General features: G+C 37.1%; 1 protein-coding gene across 5 annotated transcripts in view; it reads right to left on the reverse strand.

Moving 5' to 3' along the window:
- Window positions 1–12166, reverse strand: part of EPSTI1 (epithelial stromal interaction 1) — a 289769-nt gene that overhangs the window by 17555 nt on the left and 260048 nt on the right. For 3 of the 5 annotated variants that reach the window (XM_073894504.1, XM_025874834.2, XM_025874831.2), the window contains one exon: window positions 7831–7914. The exons of 1 other annotated variant lie outside the window; for it this stretch is intronic. In XM_073894504.1, coding sequence (XP_073750605.1) covers window positions 7831–7914 — 84 coding nt within the window. Of the gene's footprint in view, window positions 1–295; window positions 4499–7830; window positions 7915–12166 lie in introns of those variants that run through there. One more of the 5 variants, XM_025874832.2, reaches the window with a different exon arrangement.

The following is a 12166-nucleotide window of genomic DNA, read 5'->3' on the forward strand; positions in this document are numbered from 1 at the left end:
AAAGGAAGACATAATAATCACCCATAAAATCTCTCTACCCAGGGATAACATGTCAGTTTCCTTCATTTCTTGATTTATACAAACAGATTATAGCAGCTCAGGTCACATTTGTAGGGTTACCACATGCCAGGCATTAAGATAAACTTTCCACAAGCTTTTCTCTCATTTGATCCTAGAAACAGTATCACAAGGTAAATAACTGTCATACATAATAAAGCTTAGAGGGATGAGGTAATTTGCACAAAACACAATAAGAAGAGGCAGGTTTCAAAACTTGCCCCGAGTCTATTTTATAAATTTTTTTTTCATTTTTATATAGGTGATCATATTCCCCATATCATTAAAACACAGTAACACTTGCTGCATGGTATTCCAAACTCAAAATCCTCAAATCCTCTATCACTGAACAAATTATTTCAAACCTTCCAGTAATATTAAAAAAAAAATGTACGTACATCTTGTATACATCTCTGATCTCTGATTATTTCTGCAAAACAAACTTATACCTTTTATATCTAATAATTTCACATTTTGGAAACTCTAATTTGATGTTGTCAAAGAGCCCTTCGGCTCACCTCTTACGAGCAGCAGTACAAGGGAGTTTGAGGTATTTTTTAATAGCTAATTCTGTACATTCTCCTTGCCCCAGCAAACACACAAATTATTATCCACATTTTTGTAAAGCTTCTTATTCAATCTTGTGATTATTCTCATGGTTGAAATGTAGAAATAGTTTTTCAAACCACCTCTTTCCACACTGAAAATTTTATTGGAATTGCACACACCTCACTAATTTGTATAGAACTACAGTGATTACAATATTGAATCTTACCATTCAGGAGCATCATCCATCTCTACATTATTCAAACTTACACTTACGGGTCATAGGAGAGTTTGGGAGTTTTTTGGCTTTTTTTTTTTTTTAATTGAGCAATGTGTTTACATAGTTGTTTTTTGATAAGGTCTTTTTATTCCATTTTATTTTCTAATTGATGTTTGCTAATATTTGAGAAAGTTGTTGATTCCTGTATGTATTTTATAACTCTTTAATTTAATTCCATTTGTTCTAACCATTTTTCAGTTGATTCTCTTAGGTTGTACAGGCAAATTGCTCTCATCCAAAAATAATTTTACTTATTTTCAATAATTGGAAAGGCTCCTTTTTTTATTTTTGTCTTATCAAGTTGGTTAAAATAATTCCCAAACCTTGTACCATGCTATATTAAGAGCTTTCAGTTTAAAGAAAAAATGTTTTCCATCAAATAACTTTACAAAGCACTGGGTTAGAATTTCAGGTGCGGATACTGATTGGTGGTAGTAGGGGTTGAAGATGTCCTGATATTGTTCACTGCTCTAATATTTCACCATTGAGTTGATGTTCGTTATTGGTTTAGAAGACTATATATATGTTAAGACAAGCTTTTAAATTTCTAGTTCACCATATTTGTTTTTGTTGTTTTTAAATTAGTAGAAGAGATTAAAATTTATCCATGCCTCTTTTTTTTTATAGCTAAAGAGGCGGTCCAGTGGATTTTTTTCATGACCTATCCTGTAGTGAAAAGATATAAAAAGTTGTAATATATAGTCAGTCACCTTCACATTCCTAGAATAAACCTTACTTTGCCTTGGTAAATTAAGAGAAAAAATAACTAGAATTTTCTTTCAAAGTTAACCTCTACAAGTTTCTATGTGTGTGTGTTTCTCTTTATCAGGCTGTGACATCATGGGAATTACAGTTCAATATTAATTCTAAATTACTTCATCTTTTTCCTTGCTCTGAAACAACTTTAAAGTAAGTTGTTCCTAAAGCATGAGAAAAAAATTTGTTCCTTGAAAATTCCAATGAACCTGCTGGTAAAATTTTCCAAGTTTAGCTTGTTAGGGGAGAGTAATTCTCAGAAAACTTTAGAAATCACTTGCATTTTCATTTGTCTTTATGTGTTTTAACTCTGAATCATTTTAGGGTTTTATATTTCCCTGTAAAATCACTCACTTAATCCACATATTTGATTTATTAGCATAGTCTTATCTACAGTAATATAAGCTTAATCTTTTCCAGATCTATGGTTCTGGCTCCTCATTTCTAATGTTGTGTATTTGCATTTTTACTAATCTCTTCTTGATTAGTCTTGCCACAGATTTGTTCATTTTGTTGACCTTATCAGAAAACAAGCTGTTGGATTTTTATAACAGCTGTTTCTTGAAGTTGTTATTAATTTCTGTTCTTATCTTAATTACTGCCTTCAGTATCCTTTATTGTTCATGTTCTAAAGTCTTAGATTGGATGTTTAATTCATTTCTTTTTTTAGTACTGATTGGATTCAAAAGTTATGATTTTTCTTTTCTGAGTACAATGTCTGAGAATATAACTTTGCATGGCATTCCCCATAAAATGCTCTCATAATTTTTTATATATTCTAAAAGAATTTTCTCTGTCACCCAATTATTTCAGTATTTTCTTATTTTTTTTGGCTTGTTTTTACTTTCCAAGTGACTATATAAAATCAATAAACATGCAAAATCAGTAAGTGCAACTGGCCTATTGGAAATCTGTTTAGGTTACTGAATGGTAGAAAGGAGACGGGATAAATTACACAGGGAAACAAATGTGCAGGATAAGCTGAGCTGAGTTCGCTGTGCCTCTGAAAGAGCTCCAAGACGGAATACTGAGGTAGTCATTAAGAAGATGAGTTGGAGGGGCGCCTGGGTGGCTCAGTCGGTTACGCGACTGCCTTCGGCTCAGGTCATGATCCTGGAGTCCCCGGATCGAGTCCCGCATCGGGCTCCCTGCTCAGCAGGGAGTCTGCTTCTCCCTCTGACCCTCCCCCCTCTCATGCTCTCTCTCTCTATCCCATTCTCTCTCTCAAATAAATAAATAAAATCTTTAAAAAAAAAAGGATGAGTTGGAGAAGTTCATGGAGAGAGCTTGGCAGTGGGCCCTTTTCCCTCCCACACTTGCACCACACAGCAGACAGCAGTGACATGGGGCCCTGGGTAACCAGTGAATGGAGGAGGGGTGTCTGGGCTCAGAGAAACAGGACAACGTCCCAGGTACCTGCTGACTATAGGAGAAAAAGAGGCTACTACTCCCAGAAGACAAGCTCCTAACTACCTCGCTTGGCAACATGCCCAAAGAAACAAGATGACCAAGAATCATACAATTGAGAAAGAAAACCACAGGAGATAAAAAAAAAAAAAAAAAAAAAACTTAAAATGGAAAGGAAAAAATACAGTTAAAATAGTAAATAGAAAACCTTAATGTTTGTGTAATTACCATCAGTGAAGAGATCAGAAAGAATATGGTGCTTAAAAAGCATAATATTGCTATGAAAAAGTCAGCAATCTTGGTAAATAAATTCAATACATGTGCCAAATAAGCAGAATGGAAACTTATGAAATAAATTAGTAAGCAGGATGATCTAATTAAAGATTTCTCCCAGAATGCAATGGAAAAGGCCAAACAGATAAAAGTATAAGGAAAACAATTAAGAGATATAAGGAATAGGTCTCAGATTTCCAAAATCCATTTGATACATATCCCAGAAATAAATAACAGAGACAATATAGGAGAAGAAACAGAAAAGAATTAGAAATTTCCCTAAAGTGAAACACATATTTTGAGATTAAATAGACCAAAGGTCATACAAGATCAAAAACAAAAACACTGAAATTTATTACCCCTAGGGAGGGGAGGGGAGAGGTAAAGAGAAGAGAGGAGAGAAAGGAGGAAAGGAAAATAAATGGAACAGAAAAAATTCAGAGGGTCAAAAAAATAGAGAATGGAAAACAAGAAAGAAAATATAGCTATAAAGCAAATTACATAGCAAGCATATGTACAAATGAACAAGTAATCACAATAAATGAGAATATATTAAAAGAAATCATGATTGGGGTGCCTGGGTGGCTCAGATGGTTAAGCGTCTGCTTTCGGCTCAGGTCATGCTGGGATTGAGCTCCGCATCGGGGTCCCTGCTTGGCAGGGAGCCTGCTTCTCCCTCTCCCTCTACTGTTCCCCCTGCTTGTGCTCTCTTGCTCTCTCTGTCAAATAAATAAATAAAATCTTTAAAAAAAAAAAAAAAGAAATCAGGATACTGGGTAAAAGGAAAAACAGCTACTTTTTGTCACTAGAAATATAATTTAAACCAAATAACACAGGTTAAAAATTAAATGATGGAAAAAGAAACTGCCATATAAATTCTAACAAAAAAGAGCAAATATTAGATAAAAAAAGGCAAAAAAAAGGCAAAAAAAAGAAATCAAGCTGAAAATCATTAAATGGGAAGACTAGTATATTTCATATTGATAAAAATCTGTACTGAAAGACAGGCTTCCCTTAAGTTTCATTGGTTGGAACAATTTCCCATGTCCATATCTAAACCAATCACAGTTGATGAGACTGGAATTCCCAGGAGCAGTTAGACCCTTTGGGATTAGATGCCTGGGACTTGGGTATGCCTGCCTTCTCTGAAACACGGGCTATGCCAAGTAGGATGTATACCTGAGGGAAAAAAAAATCAGGGTTTTAGGACAAAGGTAGGCAATCAACAGTATTCAATACACCACGCTGAAGTTATCACAATGCACAATTTCCTTCTTTTGCAGCATTAATTACTACAAAGTGATTGATCACCATAAATTAAAAAATGCAGTGTTTTATTTCTTTGTCTCCTTTTAATTGTCTATCTCCTCCACTGAGAAGCAAACTTGGGTGGGGGGCGCCTGGGTGGCTCAGTCCTTAAGCGTCTGCCTTCGGCTCAGGTCATGATCCCAGGGTCCTGGGATCAAGCCCCATATCAGGCTCTCTTTTCAGCGGGAAGCCTGCTTTCCCCTCTCCCATCCCCCTGCTTGTGTTCCCCCTTTCTTGCTGTCTCTCTGTTAAATAAAGAAAGAAAATCTTTAAAAAAAATAGAAGCAAACTTTGGGAAGTCAGGGATCTTGTCTATCCTGTTCTTCATCGAAGCTCTAGCATCTTGCAGAAGGCTCCAAATATAATAGGAGTTCAATACATGTTTGTTGATAGGATGGATGGATGGATGGAGGGATGGACGGATGGACGGACAGATACTGGGATAGATTACTCTGAGACAGATCCACCAGGGGGAAAAAAAAAAAGCTAGAAAAGGAAAGCTTCAAAGTGGTATTAAATACTGTTACAGAGTTACAGGGAGACAGGATTGCCAAATGACCACTCAATTGAAGGAATTTACCTTTGGAGAGGTTTTGGTACGAGCATTTCTAAATATAAGTCAGAACATAAGGAACGAAGGGCAAAATGGATAATAAAGATGTGATTATAGTAAAATTACCTTTGTCTTTTTTTTTTTTCTAGTAGAAGCAGAAGAGATAGTATCTCTAAGGATAGCAGAGAAGGGGTTACTTTAGAAAGGCAAGAGTGAGTGTACTTGTTCCCCCAAAAAAGCAGTCAAATGAGAAGAATATATTGAGTACATAGGGGAAAAGGGGAATTATTTCTATAAGAAGAGGGAACTGAATTAAATGTAAAATATTGAAAGGTTAACTTTAAGGAAGAACCTACTGTGTCCAGAGATCAGAGTCATGAAAGAATGTGAAAAAGACACACAGAGCAAAATAAATGTACTATCACCTCAACTTAACCTAGATTATCTGCTCATGAATCACTTCATCGTGGGTATTCACTAAAGATTTGTTGAATGAATGAAATGAATAAACACATGAATAGATGTGATGTTATACATCTGGGGGTTTTTTCTGTATCTTCTTACCGTAAACATGATCCTTGTTTTCTTAAGCTAAATCCTAGAAGTGATACAGAATGAGAGATTCTACCAGGCAGGAAATGCCTTCATGGACATGTAAACAACAGACTGAACAAAAAGGAAGAGAAATAAAAATAAGGTAAATATCCTTCTCTATCCTACTGTTATTGAAAACTCTAATGATGGGATTATGTATATGCCAAAGTTATTCATTTTACTGAAAGCTACAGTAAGTAAAGGGAAATAATTTATGCAAAAGAAAAATATGCTCAATCAATAACCAGAAAATATGTATCAATATTTGTCTAACTCTAGAAGAAAAACAAGATTAAGAAATAAAAAGCTTAATTTTCACTGTTTAAAATAACTGCTCAACCTGAAAATTAAATCCCAGATCTGATTTTCTAATCTGTTGAGCATTCTCTCTGTGACATGTTCTACTTTTAATGGTTTTCATGTTGCAAGTATTCCACCAAACTTTATAAAGTACTATTTAAAATTCACTAGAAGTTATTTTTATATAAATCATATCTTAACAGTGGCTTCACAACATTCTCCCCAGTATCTAAGTACCTCAGAACTTGATATTAAGTTAAAAGGTCACAGAAATAGGCCAACATTTACACGTCACTTGACAGACATTATTGAAAATACAACATGAGTGTATATCAGACTTAGCTTCTACATGCTAATTACTACAGAATCTGACGAGTAAGGGGTTGACCATTGTTGGAAGGAGGATAGCACTCAAAAGGATCAAATTATAGCAGTGACATTGCCTTCGCTGAGCCGCATCTGAATGAAGAGAACTCTGCAGGGCACTGGTCAGAATGACGGTGTCACCAGCTACTTCAGTAGATTTTTTTTTAATAAAAGTTCTTCTACCTTGATCAATCCCTGCTCTTCAATTTAGAGCTGAGATTAATTCTCCAAGACACATTATGGCACAGTATGAACACTTGAAATCATCTTAGAATTGCTTGCTTTCATATTTGGCATAACTATTGTACCACCTTAGAAACTGCTTCTATTGACCTTTAGATTAAAACTATGTTGGATTATCAAAAAAAAATTATAGCAGTGACAATTAGTACATACAGTCTATTTCATAAAGTGATTTTACACACAATTGCTATAATAAATTATGTTGTGCAGCAAAGACATAAAGAAAAAATTTAAACCAGTTAACTCAAGGAAATCAAATGAGAGTTAGAATTCAAGTTAATTGTATAATAAAGGAATAGATTTGAGAGATATTCTGGAAGAAATTACAGGATTTATCAACCACCAATACGGCAAGAGGAAAAGTTGGGAAAGGAGAATGCTGGGGAAGATAAGGGTGTCCAACTAGCTAAATAATTTATTTTGTTCTTTAAAAGATCTAGAATGAAGTGACACCTTGGAGCAAACCACTGGTCTTCATTCTCATCCCATGCTGAGGAGCTTCTGGCCCCATCTGAGCATACGTATAAAGGGCAAGTATGACCATCAAGTCACAACATTGAATGTTTTCGGTTATCATGCCAGAAATTTTACATTCTAACGAGAATTACCCTTTAAGCACTGTTCTTAGGAGGCGCTGCATTCATTTCACTGATTTCTATTCTCAAAACATTTGGAATACCTCACATATTTGTATATATGTGTCGAGTATTCTTGCTTTATATGTGTATTTTCAGGTGAATAGTTAAGCTAGTTTCATAACTTTTTATGGCTATTTGTTATGCATTATAGTATTCTCTGAACACTATTTATAATTTCATATATCTTTGGTTTGAAAAATGACAGTGACATTGATATATATTGTAGATCAGAAGTTCATGAGTGTTCTGTTATCTCCTGAATTACTGGCCCACCTACAGCAGATACACTATAGCCCCCTGTATGAAGCTAAGTACCATGAGAGTTTTGAACAGAAGTTTTGACCACACCCCATCATACTCTTAAAATACACCCGGATCTCACTTTTTATTTTTAATGCTTGTTTTTTCATAATTTTCATGTATGTAGATATTTTTGTTCAGAAAACCTTCAAAATTATCTAGTACTACAAGCAAATAATTAGTGGTGACTAAGAGGGTCTCGTGAATACCTTCTGATGTTGTTCCTCCTTCTTCTTTTGCAATTTTTTATTTTCTTCTTCCTTTAAAGAATCCTTATAAGCCTGGCTTCTGGCCTATAAATGTATAGGAAAAAAAAAATCATAGGAAAAAGCATCACCACAATATACTAGTCCGCCCGCCACAGGACTGGTTCTAATAACTCAACCTCTGTATCAAGCATACAGTAAGCTCTCCATACACACTTGCTTATTGAGTGATTTATGCATATGTCTGAAGATGTCCCTGGGGATATAGAAAAACAAGGCTCCTATAAGCATAATCATCCAGCACCTTTTAAAGGATGATCTAAATGTTTGTTTAATTAAAGCTTAAAAATATCCCCTCAGAGATAATCAACATAGTTTATTCTTCTAGTGATAAGGATTTGAAAAACGTACTTAACTTTCCTCTATTCCAAGTATATCCCAACTAACTAACAGCAGTTCTAACTAGACTCTGGTAAGGAGAGAGAATGGAGATGAAATTGGACTAAGAATAAGCCCATCAATGAGGAGGAAAATCTATAGTTTTTACCACATTTACAATAGCATCAATGCATTAAATTGCCAGGCATTTATTGCTATTACTTTATTTAATGCTTAAATTCTATGAAGTAGATATTATCCTCATTTTGTGAATAAGGAAATGGACTTGGGTATGTGAAATAACTTGATTGGACCACAAGGCCAGAATGGATCTCCAATTCCAGGTGATCAGACTCCGAAGCTCTGAATCTACCATTCTCCTCCTTGCCTGGGATATCGCTCCTTGAACACTACCTACTCCTTTGCTGCTCAGCTAAAATGCTGTCATATTTGGGCGCCTGGGTGGCTCAGTTGGTTAAGCGACTGCCTTCGGCTCAGGTCATGATCCTGGAGTCCTGGGATCGAGTCCCACATCGGGCTTCCTGCTCAGCGGGGAGTCTGCTTCTCCCTCTGACCCTCTTCCCTCTCGTGCTTTCTACCTCTCATTCTCTCTCTCTCTCAAATAAATAAATAAAATCTTTAAAAAAATAAAAATAAAAATAAAATAAAATGCTGTCATATTCAACATATAGGGAACTCAGCTAATGGCTTACACATGTAAATTCTGGAAAGTGGTCCCTGCCTAGGAAAGATATTGCTCTCAAATAAAGCTATATTCTTCTGTAAATTATATAGACTCTAAGTAGCTGATCAGTTAATCTCAGAGACAAGCAATAGAGACAGTGACTTTAGAAGCACTGATATACCTACTGCTCATTAATGGTATCCTATTAAATAGCCTGTCAACTGGTGATTGGTACCATAGAATTCCAGAGATGCATTTCTTTCTAAGTCTTTGCATCCTTCATCGGTACCTGAAGGTCATTTTTATTTCTGAGAAGGAAAACAGAGGCTGTTCAGGAACACAAGAGTCATTACTTCTGGCTGAATTAGAGCCTCAAGGGGCAGCGTTAGGAGAACCAGCACACACAATAGGATGCCCTCCAGTCCCACCGACCCAGCACGACAGGGTTTCACACACTGGCATAGTGACCATGCGTTCTGGAATTTATGAGATTTCAAGTATTTTGTCTGTTCATTTGTCCTATACTTTCTCTGCTCACGGTGATTTGTAGCCTACCCTCTGTGAGGCAGAGAGGGCAGCTTGATAAGCTAATATGTAGGAAATGCCATTGTTCCCATAAAACTACCAGCAGCATCATGGCAGGACACTACATATTTCAGGCCTAGTTCTTTGGACTAACAACCCATAAAGCTTGTGAAGGCTGGTTCTCTCCCCCGACTTTCCTTACTATAATTTTTCTCAAGCACTTCTTAATTCATTCCCCCATTTCTGTCACTATAAAAACCCACATTCCATCAAACAATAAGCACTTGCCAGGAAGGGAGAGAGGCCTTTGGAATGGTATCATCTACAGCACTACTAATTGGAATAGTGGAACTCCAGATGTGTTCAGAAAGCGGTCACATATTCAAATCCTGCTTCATTAAACGGGCAAAAATGTCCTAGGATTTTCTCTTCTCTAAATCCTAAACGCAAGAGAACTGTGATAAGACACTGAAGGTGAAGAGTTGTTCTCTAATGACCCCTTCTTTTCACATTAGAGAAGGCTAGTCTTTATCACAAGTATTCCATATAAGACCTGAAAGAAGGAAATGGACCGGGGGCACACATCTTCTACTCAAGAGATTAAAAGGAGTAATGAAATATTTAGTTAAAGCAGATATGATGATTGAGTGAGAAACCTAAATTCTATCTGTATAACTTCCTTTTAAGCCTAACCACTTTATTGGTCTTTTATCAGAATATGGGTCCTAGTTTTTTACTCAGAAAAAAACACAGTGATTAGACACAAAGTGTCATTTAAAAAAGGCTACAGAAATTGGGAAGTCACATGGCTCCTCAACTATGAAGAATTCAAAGTTACTTGCAATCCTAATTCTTGCTTAACCCAGCTGTCATTCCCAGGCAGGACAGGAAGTTACTGTTCAAAAATAATGGGGGGGGGACTTTTGATCACAATTTTTCTTAGTTCTAAATCCCAGCAATTTCTGTCATTGTATTCACATGATTTTTCTATCACTAAGTATTAATATAATATTAATACTAAATTTTTGTTATTCAACCAAAATATACATTTTTACTCACCCTGCCCCAAAAGTTATGCTTATAATATATACATTCAATAAATAATATTGAAGCCTCTATGTGCAAGCAGTTTGTAAGACATGCTCTCAGACCTCAAGTGCCTCATAGCCTAGTGTGGAAGTCAGACAAGATGACTGATGATTACGGTACAGCATGATGGGTATTATGACAGAAGAAGCTAAAAAGCACATTTAATTAAACTGGATCAGAACACCTTCTTGGGGCATCTGAGTGGCTCAGTCGCTTAAGCATCTGCCTTCAGCTCAGGTCATGATCCCGGGGTCCTGGGATCAAACCCCACATCAGGCTCCCTGCTTAGCGGGGACCCTGCTTCTCCCTCTCCCACTCCTCCCACTTGTGTGCTCTCCCTCCCTCCCTCTCTCTCTGTCAAATAAATCAATAAATAAAATCTTAAAAAAAAAAGAACACCTTTTCAAAATGGGTTGACACTAAGTTGCATTTTAGAGAGTAAGCATGAATCAGACTGAGCAGGGGGAAGGGCACTGTGTGAACAAATGAAAAATAGCATGGCATTAGTTTGTTAGGGCTGTCATAACAAAGTACCACAGTCTGGGGGGTTTAAACACACAGAAATTTATTGTCTCACAGTCCTAGAAACTAGAAGTTCAGAAATAAGGTATCTGTAATGTTGATTCCTTCCGACGTCTGTGAGGGAAGGATCTAGGATCTCCTTGGCTTGTAGATGGCCATTTTCTCCCTGTCTCTTCACATCATCTTCCTTGTAGGCATGTCTGTCTCTGTGTCCAGATTTCCCCTTTTTATAAGGACACCTCTCCTGTTAGATTACAGCCCGCCCTAATGACCTCGTTTTATTTTTATTATCTCTATAAAGACCCAATCTTGAATACAGTCACACCCTGAGGTAAGGAGGGTGGGGACTTCAACAAATGAATTCTGAGGTGGGTGTGGAGACCACAATTCAACCTGTGATGAGCAATTAAGTTCCCATTTCAAGATGGTGGAGTAAAAATGTTTCTGTGCCATCCTTCTCTCAGAAATTACCCTACACAGAGGAGAAAATGAATCAAACTCTACATTCAGAAACCAAGATATATCTATATTCCCAGACAAAAATCTAGGAAGACGAAGTAGATGAAGAAACAGTGACTAAGAGGAAAAGAGTGAAACAAAAGACATACCCACAAGAAGCTGGTTTTCTCCACAGAGCAACATGAGGGCCCAAGAAGGACGTGACAGCTGTTGAGGACAACAGATGGAAGATGGGAAAGTGGCTATTCCTGCTCCCACCCTGAAAATTCAGCCACTAATTCTCCCAACCCAGACAGTAAATCAGAAGTGTATTCTCTGGATAAACTAAACAGGCACACCTAGCATGGAAGGTCATGGTGGTCAAATCCCAGATGGAGAGTGAAAGGACTGTATAAAATCCTGCATACTGAGTAGTGAGCCTCTGGGCCCCCTATTTTGAAGTTTTCCTCTGCTCCCTGCACCGGGTCCTCTGAGGGCTAGAAGGTGATATTTTATGCATGAAACAAGAACAGGCTGCTAGGGGCGCCTGGGTGGCTCAGTCGTTAAGCGTCTGCCTTCGGCTCAGGTCATGATCTCAGGGTCCTGGGATCGAGCCCCGCATCGGGCTCCCTGCTCGGCAGGAAGCCTGCTTCTCCCTCTGCCACTCCCCCGCTTGTGTTCCCTCTCTCGCTGTGTCGTGGG

This window comes from Callorhinus ursinus, unplaced genomic scaffold (genome assembly GCF_003265705.2).
Source record: "Callorhinus ursinus isolate GAN/ISIS: 27379988/994484 unplaced genomic scaffold, GSC_fseal_2.0 scaffold7, whole genome shotgun sequence".
Lineage (NCBI taxonomy): Eukaryota > Metazoa > Chordata > Mammalia > Carnivora > Otariidae > Callorhinus > Callorhinus ursinus.